Source organism: Colletotrichum costaricense (assembly GCF_030867565.1).
Source record: "Colletotrichum costaricense strain IMI 309622 chromosome Unknown Scaffold_17.1, whole genome shotgun sequence".
NCBI lineage: Eukaryota > Fungi > Ascomycota > Sordariomycetes > Glomerellales > Glomerellaceae > Colletotrichum > Colletotrichum costaricense.
The window spans coordinates 996,780-1,014,247 of NW_026848246.1; the positions used below are offsets into that span (position 1 = coordinate 996,780).

The following is a 17,468-nucleotide window of genomic DNA, read 5'->3' on the forward strand; positions in this document are numbered from 1 at the left end:
TTATTTATTCGCGTATATGTAACCACTGCCAGCAGAGGGGTCTTTGGTTTTATCATATTTCGACAAGCCCTCAACCGGCGTGTCGATGTACTTCTCGATGAGATAAAGCATGTTGTTGAAAGCACTATAGCTCGTAACCATTAGACAACTATCGAATTGCATCAAAAGTGTATGGGGGTAACAGCATTGTACTCACGTGTTTCTGGCTTTCTCGTTTGGCGTCCCAGCAGATGCATTGAGATCGAACTTCATGCTGTAAAGCCTGTTCCGGTCATCGAAACCTTCTTGTGGTTCCGATGGTGGAAATATGCGCTTGTATTCGTCAAGGTAGCGTTGACCTAGGTTCTGCGCACCATATCGCCTCCACATTCCGAGGTCTAGTTCGTTATGCCCGTAAAAACAACCGACATCAAGGAAGATGATCTCGCCAGTTTCTTCATCTGTGCCAATGTTGCCTCCCCAAAGATCTCCATGGATGAGACGGGGTTCAATAGGATTCGGTCCAAGCTGTAATGGGTCTAAAAGACTCGGGACGACAAATTCCAGGAGGTGCTCGGCTGCTTTAGATAACTCGGGCCAAATTCCATTTGCCGCGGCATCTGTCTCTACTGACTTGCGCAGAACCCGAGTAAAATATACCCTCCAACTGATTTCCCAGCCTTCAGGATGTGGAGCGATTCCGTCGAAAGTAGCAACCTCGAAGCCGAATTTGCTGTTTGGGGAGACTTGGCTATGTAGCTGAACTGCTCGCTGCGCTAGCTTTCTGGGATTGGGAAGACTCATGTCTAAGTCATGAAACTCTTCGATGAAGAAGAAAGTATCTGGCGGGCTAAAAGAATACTTGCCCCAGGCTACGGCCCTAGGTACCATACCGGGAACAAGAGCGTTGATGAGACTAATGGCATAGTGTTCACCGCGACATAGCTGTCGGCCATTTTCGGCGACTGCTAACTGTCATCCAGAGTCAATGGTGAACATTAGGTTCAAGTGAAGAGTATTCAGGTATTTTGGGAAATAAAGCAAGATACCTTAAGGAAATATTGCTTCACATCTCCGTCGGGAAGTTCAACTGTCATGCGCCCCGTTTGGGTCCACACCGAATCCCCGTAAGACTTGGCCGTCATAATCTTCGATCCGATTGGCAAAACTAAGTTTGGGTGCCGAATAGTCAGACTAGCGATCATCAAATTGCGAGGTGTAGTCGGTGCTTGATATCCTTACCTCCGTAGATTGCCAGGTCGAGGGGGAAGTCCCCTTCGATCTCCGCCAAAATCCCTTCTTTCCTCTGCGTAATATGAAGAGGCATGGTATCGACGCTGGGGCGAGTTGTGTAGTCGACTGAGGTATGCTGGCTGTTTCACTTATATTCCGATTTCATATATAGAGAAAGATGCCTCTGAATCCACAACTCCCGTAGCTTTTATGAAAGAAAGAGAATACGAAAAGGGAGAGACAGATGATCGGGGGAAGTCAAAATAGGGGGGACTAGAAGACAAAGTAACTCTATGAGGCGTCCTTGGCAACTCAGGTTCCGAATAATGCTTTCTTAGTGAGTCGTTTGCTTGAAAGCGTTCCGCGCCTAGAAGCCTGCCATTGATCAGCGCCGCGATCTGGCTAAGTAATTTGCTAACATGTATTCAAACGTCGGAGGAATGAAAAGTGAGGCGGCATGGTGTCGCACAACATAACGCTACGACCCAAGTCTCATGTGATTGGTCAAGGTTAATGCAGGGGCTGCTTATGACGGAATCCACGCCAATTGGGCGCGTGACCAGCGAAGATATTATTGGCTCCGAATCGGCTTCTTGGAAGTGTTGCCTCCCCTCATACATGCCAATACAGTGGGAATACCTGGAATCAGTCGTCATAAGCGCTCCGAGGATTTGATGATGAACGTAATGGTACAATACTGCTTGTACGCATGTAGTTGTTGCAGGTTCTGGCCTCCAGAGCATGTTCTGCAGGTGATTTTGGCGCCCCCAAAAAGCATCCAAAATCTGCGGAAGGATAGCCAAAGGAAGCACCTACTGTGCCTCCAGCAATGGCCCTCACCAAGCCAACGATACCAACAGAGTACATCAGGATCATTCGTGCAGAGACCTGGGCCGTTACCGAACAGCTATTACTGCCGCCAACCTCACATTCGGGTAAACGTTTCGTCTGTGCAACGAAAATGTCCGGAAAATAAGAGCTGAAGCTGGAGATTAGTTGCAATTTGCAGGTCGTTTGTAGCACCGCTGTCAGCAAGCTGACTGGACTCTTGAGAAGGTTGAATCGCGAACCATTTCGGAAGTGACTAAGTGAATGTGCCTGCAATCCCGCTCGATGCGGTGGGTTTTGTTGAGTTTGCAGAACGAATGACTGAGCTTGTCAAGCCGCCAAACGCCCAGGTTGAGCGGACATCAACTCAGCAAAACGTAGTAATGTAGCAAAGTCCACCTGGTTTGCGAGCATACGGCCGAAAGCTCCTCATTACGGGTTCAAGGAGATGTGGAGAGACATATGGAACTGAGTACTTTCCTCTTGCTTAGACAATAATTGAGCCCGGTCACGTCCACAAGCACCATGGAATTCAAGAAAATGTCACAAGCAACGAATGTTCGCTGCGACTGCTCAACTGGGCAGTGTAGAATGCCCGCGCTAGTGTGCCGCCATGCGCCACATTGTGCATTGCCTGTCGCTCTCATCGCTTTGCTCGCTTTGCGACCGCATAAGGCATCCAAACGGCCGTCTTAGGCAGGAATCGCTTATGCAGCTTCAGACCCCTTGGAGGAAGCCGGTAGACTAATGCTAAGCTCATGCCAAGGCCCCGTCTTTTCTCGCAAATCGACACTTCTCAGCACCAAAATCCCTTTTGCTTTCGTCGTCACCTTTCCACAGCGCAGATCTGACCCCAACTTTGACCGCAGCGCTGGACTGCGTCAGCCGTCAGCTAGGGCTGCGATGGATCTGGTCTCTCCGCGTAAGGCACCACATTGTCCGCGTCAGGCATCGAATTCATGTAGAGCAGGAGTACCGTGAGGCAGTGATGGGGGCGCTGTTGGCCGTTGCCTGGCTTTACATGATAGACCAAGATGCATCTAGATCGGCAAGCATCTTGTCCATGTTGCACCAGAGCGTTGTCGCTCACTCACTTAGCTATTGCGCTCGGCTACAAAGATATAAGAGTCTTGGCTTTCCCATGTCGGAAAGCCTTCCATTACACATCATCTTCCAAAGATTCCCTCTCAGCCTTGGGCAGCACTTGATCATCGAATATTCCAGAATAAAATATACCAAGCTTCAACTTCTCCTCAAGAAACCCCCCCTGTAGTTCTACACGCTGCTCCTAATCTAAGTCGACGATATGGCCGTCTCAGACAGATACTCCCTCGCCGTCCTCATTATCTTCATCACCCTTTCTATCCCCACACTATTCGTCACATTTAAACACGGCGTACGAGGATGGGCAATTCTCGGATGGGGCTATCTCTTCATATTTTGCAGTTTGAAGATTATCGGCTCAGGCATGGCCTTGGGCGACCCTGAGAGCAGCGGCGCCACCATCGTCTCAAGCGTCGGCTTGTCACCTATCCTACTCGCACTTTCTGGTGTTCTACATGAAGCGTTAGTTACCCATCTCAGCACATCAGACTCTGGCACACAATTAATGCTGCAGTTTCCAGTCGATTCTACCACATCAGCCCCTCTAAGCGCAGCGCAAATCACAAGCGAGACCTCATTTTCGTCCTCATGTTCCATATGTTCACCATGCTCGGCGTCGTCCTCATCGCGATTGGCATGTCCCGCCTCATGAATCACGCCCCTCTCGACGACGTCCCCAAAGGCTGGACCCTCGCCAAGGTCGGCGCCGTTATTCTCTTCCTCAGCTGGGTAACTCTCGCTGCAGGTGCCGCCTTGACCGTTTTTCAAGGCTACATGCGCAATGATGGCCGCCCTCAGAAAAAGTCCGCCGTCATGCTCCTCACAGCAGTCCTCTTCGCGCTGCCGTTTGTGGGCGTGAGAGTCATCGCGACGCTGGCATATGTCGCATCGGAGAATAGCTCGCTCAGCGCCGCGACGGGTTCTGTGATGGTGAAGGTGTGGCTGTATCTCTTTGAAGAGCTGGCTGCTACGCTCATTCTGGTGATCAACGGAATCCTGGCCAGAAATGTGAAGAAGCTTGATCAAGAGACACGGACGCTGGACGTGGAGCAACGACAGGCCTACGAGCGGAAATAGGATGGGGTGCATATTGTTATAGTGTACGAATATTTCGAAGGGGGAGAGCTGTGGATTTGAAGGGACTCTTGTTGCGGCCAACTTGATATCAGCGTTCACTTGTCAGACTAGACCTCTTTCAGCTACAGCCGGAAGATAGACGCAGGCCCAAAATTAGTTGCCCAAGATTTGTTCTCATTGGTTCCGAAGCTTTAAAAACGGTGTCTTATTCTGGAGTAAGCGCCGCTGACGCAATCTTCCCAGACGCACATTGTCACGATCAGCGACGCTTTGCGGGGCCATCTTCACTCGACAAGAGGATTTTTTTTTTTTTTTTTTGAAAAAACATTTTCGATGAAGATCGCATTATTGCTACTGCGGTAACAGTTGAGTAGAAACATGGGCCATTCTCGTAGGTCGCACACCAAGTCACGAAACGGATGCAAGGAGTGTAAGGCTAAGAAGATCAAGGTGAGCGGGTTTTGGATATCACTTTCGAACTCAAGTTCACTCCAATGACTCTGGCATGCGCATATATAAGTGCGACGAACAGGTTCCATGTGGTCGTTGTAACAAGATTTCGTTGGCCTGCAGCCTGTCAACAGAGTCTACGACCTCTATCAATTCCCCGCTTTACTCTCTAGCCTCAAAACCCATCGACAACAGCGGCCCTTCAACCATCATCAACTCTTTTGAAGCTTCTGACTTCGCTCTTTTCAACCATTTCCTGACGACCACACTACCATGCCTTGCTCTCAGAAACGAGGCGTTGCTCATGTCATGGAAATCGGACCTTCCCAACCTGGCACCGAAGTTTCCGTACCTCCTGCACGAAGTCCTAGCTGTATCGGCCATCCATCTCCATCATCTCTACCCCAGCAGCTCGATCAACTACCAACGCGTGGCATGGGGCCACCAAGCCAAAGCTTTTAGCCAGTTCCGCGATGCGTTGTCCCCGGAAGTAGCCGCACACCAAGTGCACGCCCTTTTCGCCTGCTCGGCTCTGATGTCCAACTACTATTTCGCCTCCTTCGAAGACCCCTCTTCCCTCTTATTCAATAGCGACCCTTCCGGACCTCCCGAGTGGATCTTCCCCGTCCGCGGCTGCGCAACACTCGTCCGCCAGCTGAGAGGTCCCTTGGAAGCCAGCACATCATGGACAACTCTGCAGTCGTCTTTGGACACCTGGGCTGACAGCCCTCCATCTCCAGAGAGACCTGAGTGGGAGCCAGAAATCGAGTCAATAGAGGCAAAACTTTCAGCTCTGTCGCGCAGAACAGACCCCAGACCTCTGTACGAGGAGGACTTCCAGCTGTTGAGAAAATGCTTCAAAATAGCTGGGAAAGCCGGCGATGCCTCGTGCAAGGTTTCAGCGATGATGTTCGGCGGCGCGGTATCCAAGGAGTTCTTGAAAGACATGACTGATCGCAAGCGTCCTGAGACTCTGGTCATGATGGCTTTCTGGTGTGTACTGATAAGCCGCGTGGATCAAAGGCACTGGCTGAGAAGCGAGTCGGTACCAGAGGCTATTCTTGGTGTGATCGAGAGGCATCTACCGCCGGAGTATTTGGAGCTGATACGCTGGCCTGCGCAACAGATTAGGTCTACACACGGCGATGTACCTATGCAATAGATCGGCCATAACATTTCACAGCAACAACGGTGTTCTGGTACTTGGATTGGACGTGGAAACAATCTCTTATCAGCCCATGCCTGGTATTGAGAGACAAGCTCAATACTACGCTCGTCATGTGCAGTAAACCCCTTTAAACCAATTCTTGTTACTACAATCTCATCAGTCTGTCTTTGACAGGTCTTCTCGACGATAGAAGCGAACCATCAAAGCAGGCTTCTTCAACATCAAAAACAGGCGCGCCTGTCCCATCAAGTCCACCTCTTTGCTAACCAACTCCCAGTCATACAAGAAGACCATTTTGGCCACTATAATCTTCATCTCTAGATACGCCAAACTGGACCCCAAACATGCTCTTGGCCCCTTCGAAAACGGTTGACTAGCTTCCTTGTTGTCTCCATAGGAATCATCGATCCAGCGCTCCGGTATGAATGAGTACGGATCCTTCCAATATTGTGGGCTATGCGATGTAGCCCACTGATCGACACTCACCGTAACACCCTCCAGTATCATGTGTCCGTCGATAACGGCTCCAGGACACGTGCGCGGTAATCCGAAGGAGGCAGGCGAAAATATCCGCAAGCTTTCCTCGATCACGGCATTGAGATAAGGCAGCCTGGACGCAGACTCGCTCGTGATTTCTCCAACAGATCCAAACGCAGCTCGCACCTCTTCGCTCAATTTGTCAAGACGTGTTCTGTCTTTGAGCAGGTAGTAAGCCAGAGCAAGCAAGCATGTTGCCGTCGTCTCTGAGCCGCCCACGATCAGCGTGCTAGATTGGTTCACGAGCTCTGCTCTGGGAACTTCGTTGCCGCCTTTGCGCAGGATGTAGGAGAAGAAATGGTCGCTATGTGCCGAGTCGCCCATTTCAAGCCGCTAATCGAGTTTCTCCCCGGTTAATCTGTTGTGCATTGCGTACTTGGCGGCGGAGTCCTTGGGGAGCATGAATGGGAGGATAAGGTTCACGAGGGGAAGCCGCCTGCGGAGACTGCTGAGCATGTTGAAGTAACCGCCGTCGATGATGATGGAGACCCAGACGTTGGTCTTTCCTTGACCAACTGCGTCGAAGGACTCGCCGAATGTTAGGTCGCCTAGAACGATGCACCGTGTCAGTAGGGGAATTCTAGCCACAAGATCGAAGTACGTTAGGTTAAAGACGGTGAGAAGCACGTATCATACCAATATTATATCTTTAAAAAAACATAGCATAGGGGGTGTGAGAGAAGGGAGACTACTTTAAAACTAGTAATACTAAGAAAGAGAGTAATAGCGACAATGTAAAAAGGTAGATGACTCGAGAAAAAGTCCGGAAAACACAGTTTAGGAACCCTATAAACACTAACTAGTATCGAACACGCCTTGCCTTGCCTCTTCATATCATCACTGTTATCTCACTTCTCCTCTCCCTCCCTCTAGGTCTTCTCGAGTCTTGTGCCACTGCCAGCTATATGCAATGCCAGCTTTCTATCATCTTGACCCTCAACTTGTAGTTATATACGTTATTAACACTAAGCGCTAGCAGCAGCTCGACCCAACCACGACCATCCCCGGCACTAACACTTTATAACAATAGCTACAGGGTCCAGCACGAGATGGCAGCGTCCCTGGAAGCACGGGTGTATTTGTCGGACAAGTTATCCCAGGCTGACAAAGTCCAATGGGCAGCACTTGATTCCATAAATTTCATTTGCACATTTATCGCCACTAATTACATCTCCATTTCAACTATTCGTGGACCAAGACTAGTCTTCCCGCAACCTTGCCCGCGCCGAGGAGCTGCATAGCCTCATTGGCCTGTTCCCATGGTACATTCGTAATGGGGATCGGTTTCAACCGGCCAGACTGGGCAATCTCGGCAACCTTGCGGAGGTGCTCGACAGTGCCGACCATGTTTCCGAGAAGTGATTTAGAAGTGAGAATAAACGGAACCATAGGCACGCGGGCACTCCCTCCCATGATGCCGACAGCGACGACTTTGCCACCTTTTCCAATGCTCCCAAGTGCAAAGGCCGTCGTTTGCTGGTTACATACAAAGTCGATAGCTCCGGCTAGTGGCCGTCCTGCCGCGGCAATGGTGTTCTGAATAGCATCTCCTGTGGAGCTGTCAATAACAGCAGTGGCTCCAGCCTTGAGAGCCACATTCAGTTTTTCAACTGATACGTCGGCGACAATGGTGTGTTCGTGACCAAGGGCTAGAAGCATGGAAATGGCCGCAAGACCTAAACCACCCGCGCCGATGATTAGAATCGGATCCGTTGGGCGCAACGGCATCAGCTTCTGGATGGAACTGAGCACGGTCAAGCCAGAGCAACCATAGGTGCAAGCAAGCGCCGGATCGACATTCCCATAGTCCACCAGATATCTAGGATGAGGAACCGTGATATATTGGGCGAATCCGCCGTGGGTAAGGGAGCCACGGTTCGCAGGCGCGGCGCAGATGTTGTCGTCGCCATCCATGCAACGGTCACACTTCTGGCAGCCGACCCATGGGTAGACCACTCGACTTGCGCCTAATATAGCCTCTTTGGGGCTAACGTCGGGCCCTAATCTGGCCACAATCCCTACGATCTCATGGCCCAAAGCTCGCGGAAGGGTGATGCCTCTATCCTTCACGTACATCCGCTCGCCCTCGCCAAGGTCGTAGGAGCCCTCAGCTATATGGAGGTCTGTGTGACAGACACCGCAGTGTGTAACCTTGACAAGTACCTCAGTGCCCACTGGCTCTGGGATAGGGAGCTGAATCTTGCGTAAAGGCTCCCCATGTTCCACTACTGCCCATGCGAGTTGAGTGCCACCAGTCATCGTGTGGACTGCGTCAAAGGGGCAAAGGGTGTAATGTTGGGATCTACCAAACTGAGATGTTGACAAATGCGGGCTTTGGATCTTACTCCGGAAGGTCGTCACAAATCCTCGTGAGAATGCTAGTGTATGGGCACAGACGCAACATACCTAGAAGGGGTAGTGTAGAGATCGTAAATCTATTTAAATTAGACAACTATGTCGCTCTTTCTCATTCGAGAAAGATCGATTTCCTACAGGAGAGTCAAACTCGCAACTGTCATGTCCGAAGTCCGCATACGGGGAGTTGGAGTCCCTAGACACGAAAAGCATGGCCCGTGCCGTCAGCCCCATCCAAAAGGAGAGGTGCCTCAGTAAGTCCGGAAGTTCAATGTCCTAACGACAGTTCCGGTGACGGATCTGCTGGAGGCACAATATTGGTAGCAACGACCACCGGCCTCAAGTAGGTGATGGGTAAGCACTTCACTGCCCAAAATGTCGAATTCGACCGTCCAGTCTCCTCATGCCCTACCACATATCACACGACCCCATATCACACGACCTGACAAGTTGCAGTCAACATGCAGCAACTTCGCGATGGCGACACAGCCCTGGACCTAGCTCATCAACCCCCTCATAATTCTTCCTCCACGACCTTTGACTGGGACGGACCTGACGACCCCGACAATCCGCGAAACGCGCCCTTCCTTGTCCGCATCTCGACTATCTGCGCCATCACACTCCTGGCATTTGCTAGTGCTTTTGGAGGATCAGTCATATCGCCCGCAACAGAGACGCTCCTTCAAGAATACAACTGTAATTATGAGGTTGGCATTCTTCCCCTTGCCATCTATATGCTCGGGCTCGCATTCGGACCTCTCGTCGGAGCTCCTCTCTCCGAGACTTATGGAAGAAGAGCGGTGTTTGTCCTCACGACGCCGTTCTTTCTCATCTTCATGGTTTCTTCTGGGTTCGCACAGTCCATGGCTGTCCTCATTATTTGTCGCTTCTTTGCTGGAGTATTCGCATCCTCAAACATCAACAACGCGTCTGCAGTAGTACTGGATTGCACATCAGACCGCTACCGAGGGACTGTCCTGCAAGTATACTACAGTGTGCCTTCGTTGGCCGCAACCTTTGCGCCACTGGTGGGTTCCTTCGTCACCCGCGGGCTGTCCTGGCGGTGGACTTTGTGGGTTGGAGCGATCGTCGCTACCACGTTTTACTTGCCTGTGCTCTTCACGAAGGAAACCTACAAACGCAAAATTCTTCATGATCGGGCCAAGCAACGTGGATCGACAGACATGCTCTCAACACAAAGTTCACCTGGCAAGAAAATCCGCTATTTCCTGGCGGTGCTTATCCAGCGACCTTTGCACATGCTCTGCACTGAACCGATTGTCCTGCTGGTCAGCTTATTTAACGGTTTCATTTACGGGCTTACGTATTCTTTTGTGACTTCAATCCCTTGGATCTTTCAAACATACTACTCTGCCGGTCCTACGAGCGAGTCGCTCGCGTTCCTTGGAGCCACAATGGGCACTCTCTTGGCCAACCTGCCTCTGTTCCTCCTCGATCGCTACCTGTACCAGCGGAAACTTGTAGTTGTTAAATATGCCCAGGGAGATGATGCACGACTGCCTCCCGAGGCTCGCCTTCCTGCGGCTATGCTTGGCAGCCTCCTTTTGCCTATAACTCTGTTAGGTGGAGGATGGACAGCCGAGTACCGCGTACATTGGATTGTACCAATTCTGTTCCAAGGCCTGACCATGATGTGTTCCCTCCTGATCTACTCCACAGCAAGTTTATTCATGCTGGACGCTTACGGACCTCTATATGGTGCATCGGCTTCCGGTGCCATGATGTTCAGTCGCTACGGCATGAGCTTTGTATTCCCTTTGTTTGCTTTACGGTTGTTCAAAGCGCTTGGGGTTGGTTGGGCGTCGACTTTGCTTGCCGGCATGGGTATCCTCCTAGCTCCTACCCCCTGGTTGTTCTGGAAATGCGGAGAGAAGTTGAGGAGGAAGAGTCGATATGAAGTTTGTGTGTGAACGAACAAGCCATGGTGTCAACGTGGTTACCTCCCGTGCGGTTTTCTCACGCATAATCTTCCTTGGCTGTAAAGCTCTTATATAGAGAGCCATAAACTGTTAAGATGAAAACACCACCTTTGCTAGACAAACCAACTACAGCCAGATCTGTCATAGACTAGTCTAAGATACCGCAGAATAATAAAATTCCTTATGGTTTAAGAAATTCCCTAACCCTACAAGCCGAGAAGACTATAGTACGTAGAAGATAGGGATTAGAGCAATGAAATCTCATTTTACTAAGTAGGGAAAGGTACATCAAGAACTAAACTAGATTTACGTATACTATATATACTAACACCGGTTATTAATATATAGCGCTTTATTATAAGTAACGCGACTAGACCTCGCTTATATTTTATATATATTAAGATTTTATAAAGTTATTATATATCGTATACCGTATATATTATAACTTAAATAGCCATAATATAATAAATACTTATTCTTAGTTTTATAAATATATTACTTAATTAAAATAAAAGTTTATTACGATCCTATATTACGATCTTTTTTTATTAATTAGGTAATAATAGGATATAACGACTTAATACATAGTCCTCGAGCGTAAGTAAGATAAACTAACTTATTATATTTATAAAAAGAAATTATTATAATTAAATGAATAAGGAGTATTATATAAAATAAAAACTAGGGACTATACTAAAATAAGAGGAACTACGTAATCCTCTAATATACTAAATAGTCTTAATAGAATTATATAGAGTTATAAAGAATATTATAATTTAATTACTAAACAATAAAGAATATAAGAATAAAGGATTTCCTAAATAAATAGTTATTCCCTTTATATTTTAATAATTAATATTAAGTATCATTTTTACTTTTATAATTATAACTTATTAATTTATTTATATAAAATAAGATTTTATAAAAGAATATATAATAAATACTACTTTAAGTATTATAATAAGATTTATATAATATTACTCTTATATTACTTATCTTATAAAATATGTATTTATATTAGTTTAATTATTACTTAATTAGTAATAATAGGATTATATTATAAAACTAGCTTAAGTATATATTTTATAGAATAGGTAGTAAAGAAGTAATAAAAAGTTAAGTACTATAGCTAAAGTATTATAATTAAATAATCGTAAGAAGGTATTATTACGATTTAATATATATAATAAGACTAGGGCCTAGCTCTATAGGACTTATAGTAGCTATTATGTTTTTTATATAAAAAAAACGAACTTAGGATAACTCTTTTTTTAAATTTAAGAACTATAAATAAGTTATATAATTATAATTATATAGACTAAGTTAATGTACTTATGAAACTAGTACCTCGAGTTATAAAAACATAACCCATTACGCAAGGCAGGGCAAACTAACTAGAGGAACCCCTACTATACGAATAATAAAATGCGCTAAGACTATTAGAACTGCACAGGTTACAAAAGGAACTGAGCAGTTCTATAACAAAGAACACTAGTGCAAAGGCTAAACAATAAAGGATATAAACTAAATAGACCTCTTAAATAAATAGTTATTACTTTTATACTTTAGTAATTAATCTAAGTATTATTCCAATTAATCCTAGTTACGACTTAATTATCTTACTTCGTAGGACTAATATCTCTTTTAAGAGACGCACTAACAACCCGAGAAACCGCAATACGACTTTAGTATTATATTATATAGCGCTACGCATTTTCGCAGCACATACCCAAAACTAGCCCCGCTGTTAAATAGCTAGTAGTAGTGGTATCGTAATATATTGTAGGGGGTTGGCGGAGGAGCCTTCTATAGGCTGCAGTCCTCTCGGCTTGTAGGGGATATTACTCACCACTTTCCACTGACTAGTCAAAGACGAAGGACGGGCAAAGGTTTAATGTATAATCTATCAAGTTACAGTTTCATTGTTATTGTTCGCCATATATCTTGGCCAGAGGGCAGAGTTTAGCATGTTATCTCTAATTACTTAAACTCGTGTCAATGATCGGGAGCCACCCGCATTACACTCGTCCCGGAGCCACACTCACTACGCTATTCGGACGGATTTCTTTATAGATATCAATCACCCTTATTTCCCTCTCATAAGAGGTGTAGAGAGTGGCTATGCAGCACTACCAAGAAATCCGTGAAAGGATAAGCTTGGAAATTGGTCAGAGAACAGACCAATTGACTCTTTCCTTAACTCAGAGTAAACTCGACACGAAGACGAACCTAGTGTTATATAGCCAGTACAATAGAAGCCTCTAGGTCATATTCATATTGAACGTGTACTTTGCCATGCTATTCGGGTATATGTCGTTTCAAACACCGATTTAACCTTCAATCTCGTAAGCCCATTCGTTGTCTTCTCGTCCATAGGTAATGTCCTCCATCCAAGTTTTGAGGCAGTGGTAATAACCGCCTTTGTCTTGCCGAACGGGAATCTTGATGACCTGGTCCTCAGCTGCGATCAAGGACACACTTGTCAAAAAGTACTAAGTTCTCGCATTAGCCAAGTACTCTGATAAGCTGTAGGTGTCGTGGCGCTATTCAGGGAGACATAAAATAGCCACAAGAGGTTGTTGAGAAAAAAGGCCGTGCATGATCAAGAGAGAAAGCATTCACCGAGACACAAAGAAGACTTACCGCTGTTCCCGCTACAAATGCTTCCAGAAGCCTGCCTTCATTGTGCGCAGCTTGCACATCAGACATGTTGATATCCCGCTCTACCACGTCCATGGCTTCGAGATCGCCAATGGGTTTGGTAAACCTCGATCGCACGATCTCGAGAATACTCCGTCGAGTAATGCCACTCAGGATCATCTTATTTTGCAAGCTAGGGGTCACTAGCTCAATTTTGCCGGTATCTCGATTCTTCCAGATGAGAAACAAATTGCTTGCCCCTGCCTCGGTGATCCATCGCTCCTCACCATAGAGCCATAGGATCTGGTCGAATCCTGCAGCGACTGCATTCCGGTGTGCTTCCAGGGATGGGCCATAGTTGGCGCCCAGCTTGGCGTATCCAAATCCGCCTGGCCATGCACGCACGGCGTCAGGTGGGGAGCATTGGAGCTTGAGGCTAAGCTGCTTGCCCTCGGGGCTTTGCGACAAGTCCTTGTAAGGAGTGGCGACGATGAAGAGCAGAGCCTCATCCGGCAGCCTGTAACCCAATTTCATCCCCAAACCGATCATGGCAGGCCTGATGTAGAGATAGTTACCTGGCAGGTCCTTTGGGAGCCAGCCTACAAAGTGCATTATTAGTATGTGATGAGCCGAGTGCAGGAGGGTCAAACTAACGGTGTCCGTCGATTTCGAGGAGCTTTGCCACCAGATGCTTGAGGTCGCCTGGGGGGAATAAGGGGAGTGAGCCGCGAGCAGCACTCATCGCGAGCCGCTCGCCGTTACAGTCAGGACGAAAGAGGCGGAGCTTGCCGTCATAACCACGGTAGCACTTCATGCCTTCAAAACACTCAGTTGCGTAATGCAAGCAGGACGCGGTTGGGGCTATGGATAGATTGCCATACGGCTCCAGGTTTGGCGTCTCCCATCCTTTGGCACTAGTCCATCTGGCACTGATGATATGGTCGGTATGGCCTAGAGCGTAGAAGTCTGTGGTTCCGGGCCGGGGGACTGGAGACAGATTGGTGGCGAGGTTGACTTGGATGTCCAAAGGCGGACCGGCTGGCTCGAGGGAACCCATTGTAGCTTGGGTTGGAGTGTATTGATTGCTTCCGATCAAGCGTCGTTCTCATGTCTGGATCCGGGGCTGCAAGGACATGATATCTATCCAGCTGGTAGTCGCTCGTGCCAGCCAGCGTGGTTGATTGGTCTGAATTGCGGACATGAAGCGTCCGGACTAGTCGGGCGGACATGACAAGCCCGACTCAAGGGCTTCTACTTACCACAGTCGGGCCCCACCGACTCCTGACCGCGCCCGCCTTCGTTTCCTCCGCAGGTATAGGATACGTGGCCCGGTCATGCGGCGCTGGTTGTCCAGCTTCTTTGCCTCATCGTAGCACCGTCGACCTCGCTTTGGCCAGGGACAACAGCTGACGGAAATCGGACGCAGCGACGCGCTCCGCAAGGACAGCCACCATGCCGGCAAGTAATATCGAGGCACGGCAGGGACGCGGCACTTGCAGGACGTGCACCAACTGTCGCCGGAAAAAGGTGCGTGCCCAGGCCTCCGAGGCTGCTGTTTTTGTCCCCGAGATATTGAGCAACGCTGCAGATCCGATGCGATGGCCAGCGACCCCGATGCCATGCCTGCCAGGCCAAAGGCACCGAGTGTACCTTCCCCCAGGACGCGCGCAAGTCCGCCACGCGGCTGCGCAAGGCTGATGTCCTCTCCCTCCAGCACCAGCTCGATGCTCTGCGTAGCCGGTTTGAGACTTCTCCAACGTTCTCACGACCGCTGCCGCAGAACCATGGTCCCGCCGTCGCAATGCCCCTTGCGCCGCCCCTTGCGCCGTCGTCCCTGACGTCGCAACAGCATCCGGCGCCCGACGATGAGGTTGACGATGGGGTCGACAATGAGGTCGAAAATGAGCTCGGCAATGAGGTCGAAAATGAGCTCGACAATGAGCTCGACAATGAGGTCGAAAATGAGCTCGGCAATGAGGTCGAAAATGAGCTCGACAATGAGCTCGACAATGAGGTCGAAAATGAGCTCGACGAGGCCACGAGTACAGCCAAGCCGGGCTCGGTCGCATCCACGTCGCAACGCTACGGCTTGACCAGCCTTCTCCATGACCACTCCCCAGTGTCCTCGCGCCATCGCCATCAATCGCAGTCCCCACGTCCTCCCATGGCAAGTGGCACCAGGTCTACTACCACTGCATCTTGTATGAGCGAACCACTCTCGGATGAGCTGTGTCGGGCCTATGTCGTGTCTAACGCGGCTCTCGGCCGACAAGCAGAATCGACCCTGCGCTCGAATCCCAGCCTGCTTGCCAATATCGACTTTGATCTCTTGCCAGCAGATGCTGCCCTCCATCTCTTGGATCTTCACTGGAACCGCCAGCACATGTCGTACCTCCTGACCTACCGCCCTGCCATCATGGACAGCCTCATCCGCAATGGTCCGCACGTCAACAGTCTGTTGCTGAACGCCATCTACCTGCAGAGCAGTCTATACAGTGATCGGCCTGGCATTCGCACTCCCTTCGGCGCGGACGAGGCGGCCACTGGTCAGGTCAACTTCTATGCCCGGTTCAAGGCGCTGCTCCCCACCTTTATCGATAAGCCTTCCATTCCTACAATCGTCGCCCTTCTGACCTGTGGAAGCTGCCTGGTGCCCCACGGTCAGCAGAGTGCTGGCTGGGTCTTCTGTGGCATGGCGTACCGTATGATGATTGATATTGGCATTCACCTGGACAGTTCGGGGCGTGCAGCCACCAGTACCAGCCCGAGCGCAACGGCTATCGAGATGGAAATGGCAAACAGACTGTATTGGGGCGCATACGTGGGGGATAAATTCCAGTCTTTGTTCCTGGGCAGATCACCAGCGTTGCACAGGGCAGCAGCCACAGTCTCTCGCAACTATCTCGACTCGTATGAGGAGATGGAAGTATGGGCTCCCTACGTGGATCCACAGGCGCAGGCGCCGCTTCTTGTCACCCTCGACCAACAACACGCTGCCGCCTATGTCCCTCGCCCAGCCTACGCTCTGAGCACCTTTCGAAGCCTACTGGAGCTGTGCGACATTGCAGCTGACATGATAGAAGCATTCTACGCACCGAGTACTGGCGCCAGGGATGACCGACCGCGCGGGGACAAGAGGAACGAGCTCAGGGCCCAACTGAGCCAGTGGCATTCATCCCTCCCGTCATGGCTCCACTATAAGCCTGAACAGGATCATATTCTGCCACCACATCAAATCACAATACAGTGAGTCCATTGCTAAACCCCCAAGCGGCTCTATAATACAAGACGCAAAGAAGACAGTGTCATTAGGAACTGATGCTTTCATGATCGCAGCACAACTTACTGGACGCTCATCATATTGACCGAACAGGCTCTCCTAAGAGGTGATGAGGATGGGCCGGCATTGGATGCGGACTCTCTTGGGAAGAGTAAACGCCTTTGCGTGGATGCCGCGCTACAGATCTGGTTGCTTGTAGCCGCCTACCGGAAAGCGTTCACACTGCGCAGAGCACAGTACGGACTGGCTTACGCCACATACTGCGCGGTTGTCGCTATACTACAACAAACCGATCAAGATTGTGAGGAATACATCGAATGCATCCGATTCTTCTGGACAGCATTGCTGGAATACGAACGAGGATGCAACCATGGGTTGAAAAGACCCCTACGTCTTTTGAGATCACTCATGCGGCGTATGAACCGACTCTCGCAGCTCGTAAGCGTTGACGAGTCGAATAATATGGTAGACCGCAGTATGTCCCCATCGCACCCCTGACGAGATGAGACTTTCATTTCGTTATTGAACTATGACACTTTTTAACACAGCGGCCAGCTGATGCGGTAGTGGCATCGTCGGATAATCTTGATTGTATGGACTTTAGGGACTTGCTGCCTGCAGGAAACAGTTTAGAGGACTTCTTACAGCCCTGGGACGAGTCGTTATGCCAAGGTACGACGACTCAGGGTCTTTTCAACAACAACACCGTCTTTGGCATTGCAGATGATTCACTGATGGGGACGTACATGTAAGAAGTGGTACAATTCGCTGTTTGCCGTTGTGGCGCGCTTGGCTGGCTAGGCTCTCGGTTACATTCTAAAACGGGTGGACGCAACCGTCCCTGAATGAGCAAATGATCAGGTGGGAGAGGATGTTT

The 17,468-nt window shown here is 49.2% G+C and overlaps 8 protein-coding genes across 8 annotated transcripts; 4 read left to right on the top strand and 4 right to left on the bottom strand.

The window, feature by feature from the left end:
- Positions 1-1,184, bottom strand: CCOS01_13532 (uncharacterized protein; the record flags this gene model as incomplete). The annotated part of the gene is made up of 3 exons (XM_060461678.1): positions 1-124; positions 197-951; positions 1,029-1,184. 3 exons carry the CDS (start codon positions 1,182-1,184, stop codon positions 1-3), a joined length of 1,035 nt encoding a protein of 344 aa, XP_060308106.1.
- A 2,162-nt stretch (positions 1,185-3,346) lies between these two features.
- Positions 3,347-4,221, top strand: CCOS01_13533 (uncharacterized protein; the record flags this gene model as incomplete). The annotated part of the gene is made up of 2 exons (XM_060461679.1): positions 3,347-3,606; positions 3,666-4,221. The coding sequence occupies 2 exons, from the start codon at positions 3,347-3,349 to the stop codon at positions 4,219-4,221; spliced, it is 816 nt and encodes a 271-aa protein (XP_060308107.1).
- A 754-nt stretch (positions 4,222-4,975) lies between these two features.
- On the top strand, positions 4,976-5,833 carry CCOS01_13534 (uncharacterized protein; the record flags this gene model as incomplete). Its single annotated transcript, XM_060461680.1, has 1 exon — positions 4,976-5,833. One exon carries the CDS (start codon positions 4,976-4,978, stop codon positions 5,831-5,833), a length of 858 nt encoding a protein of 285 aa, XP_060308108.1.
- A 162-nt stretch (positions 5,834-5,995) lies between these two features.
- CCOS01_13535 (uncharacterized protein) lies at positions 5,996-7,010 on the bottom strand (the record flags this gene model as incomplete). Its single annotated transcript, XM_060461681.1, has 3 exons — positions 5,996-6,680; positions 6,753-6,924; positions 7,004-7,010. The coding sequence occupies 3 exons, from the start codon at positions 7,008-7,010 to the stop codon at positions 5,996-5,998; spliced, it is 864 nt and encodes a 287-aa protein (XP_060308109.1).
- Positions 7,011-7,558: 548 nt separating this feature from the next.
- Positions 7,559-8,635, bottom strand: CCOS01_13536 (alcohol dehydrogenase GroES-like domain-containing protein; the record flags this gene model as incomplete). The annotated part of the gene is made up of 1 exon (XM_060461682.1): positions 7,559-8,635. One exon carries the CDS (start codon positions 8,633-8,635, stop codon positions 7,559-7,561), a length of 1,077 nt encoding a protein of 358 aa, XP_060308110.1.
- A 307-nt stretch (positions 8,636-8,942) lies between these two features.
- CCOS01_13537 (uncharacterized protein) lies at positions 8,943-10,662 on the top strand (the record flags this gene model as incomplete). Its single annotated transcript, XM_060461683.1, has 2 exons — positions 8,943-8,985; positions 9,188-10,662. 2 exons carry the CDS (start codon positions 8,943-8,945, stop codon positions 10,660-10,662), a joined length of 1,518 nt encoding a protein of 505 aa, XP_060308111.1.
- A 2,339-nt stretch (positions 10,663-13,001) lies between these two features.
- CCOS01_13538 (branched-chain amino acid aminotransferase) lies at positions 13,002-14,368 on the bottom strand (the record flags this gene model as incomplete). Its single annotated transcript, XM_060461684.1, has 3 exons — positions 13,002-13,163; positions 13,315-13,910; positions 13,966-14,368. 3 exons carry the CDS (start codon positions 14,366-14,368, stop codon positions 13,002-13,004), a joined length of 1,161 nt encoding a protein of 386 aa, XP_060308112.1.
- Positions 14,369-14,763: 395 nt separating this feature from the next.
- CCOS01_13539 (uncharacterized protein) lies at positions 14,764-17,343 on the top strand (the record flags this gene model as incomplete). The annotated part of the gene is made up of 4 exons (XM_060461685.1): positions 14,764-14,838; positions 14,900-16,557; positions 16,648-17,066; positions 17,147-17,343. The coding sequence occupies 4 exons, from the start codon at positions 14,764-14,766 to the stop codon at positions 17,341-17,343; spliced, it is 2,349 nt and encodes a 782-aa protein (XP_060308113.1).
- Positions 17,344-17,468: the final 125 nt, after the last annotated feature.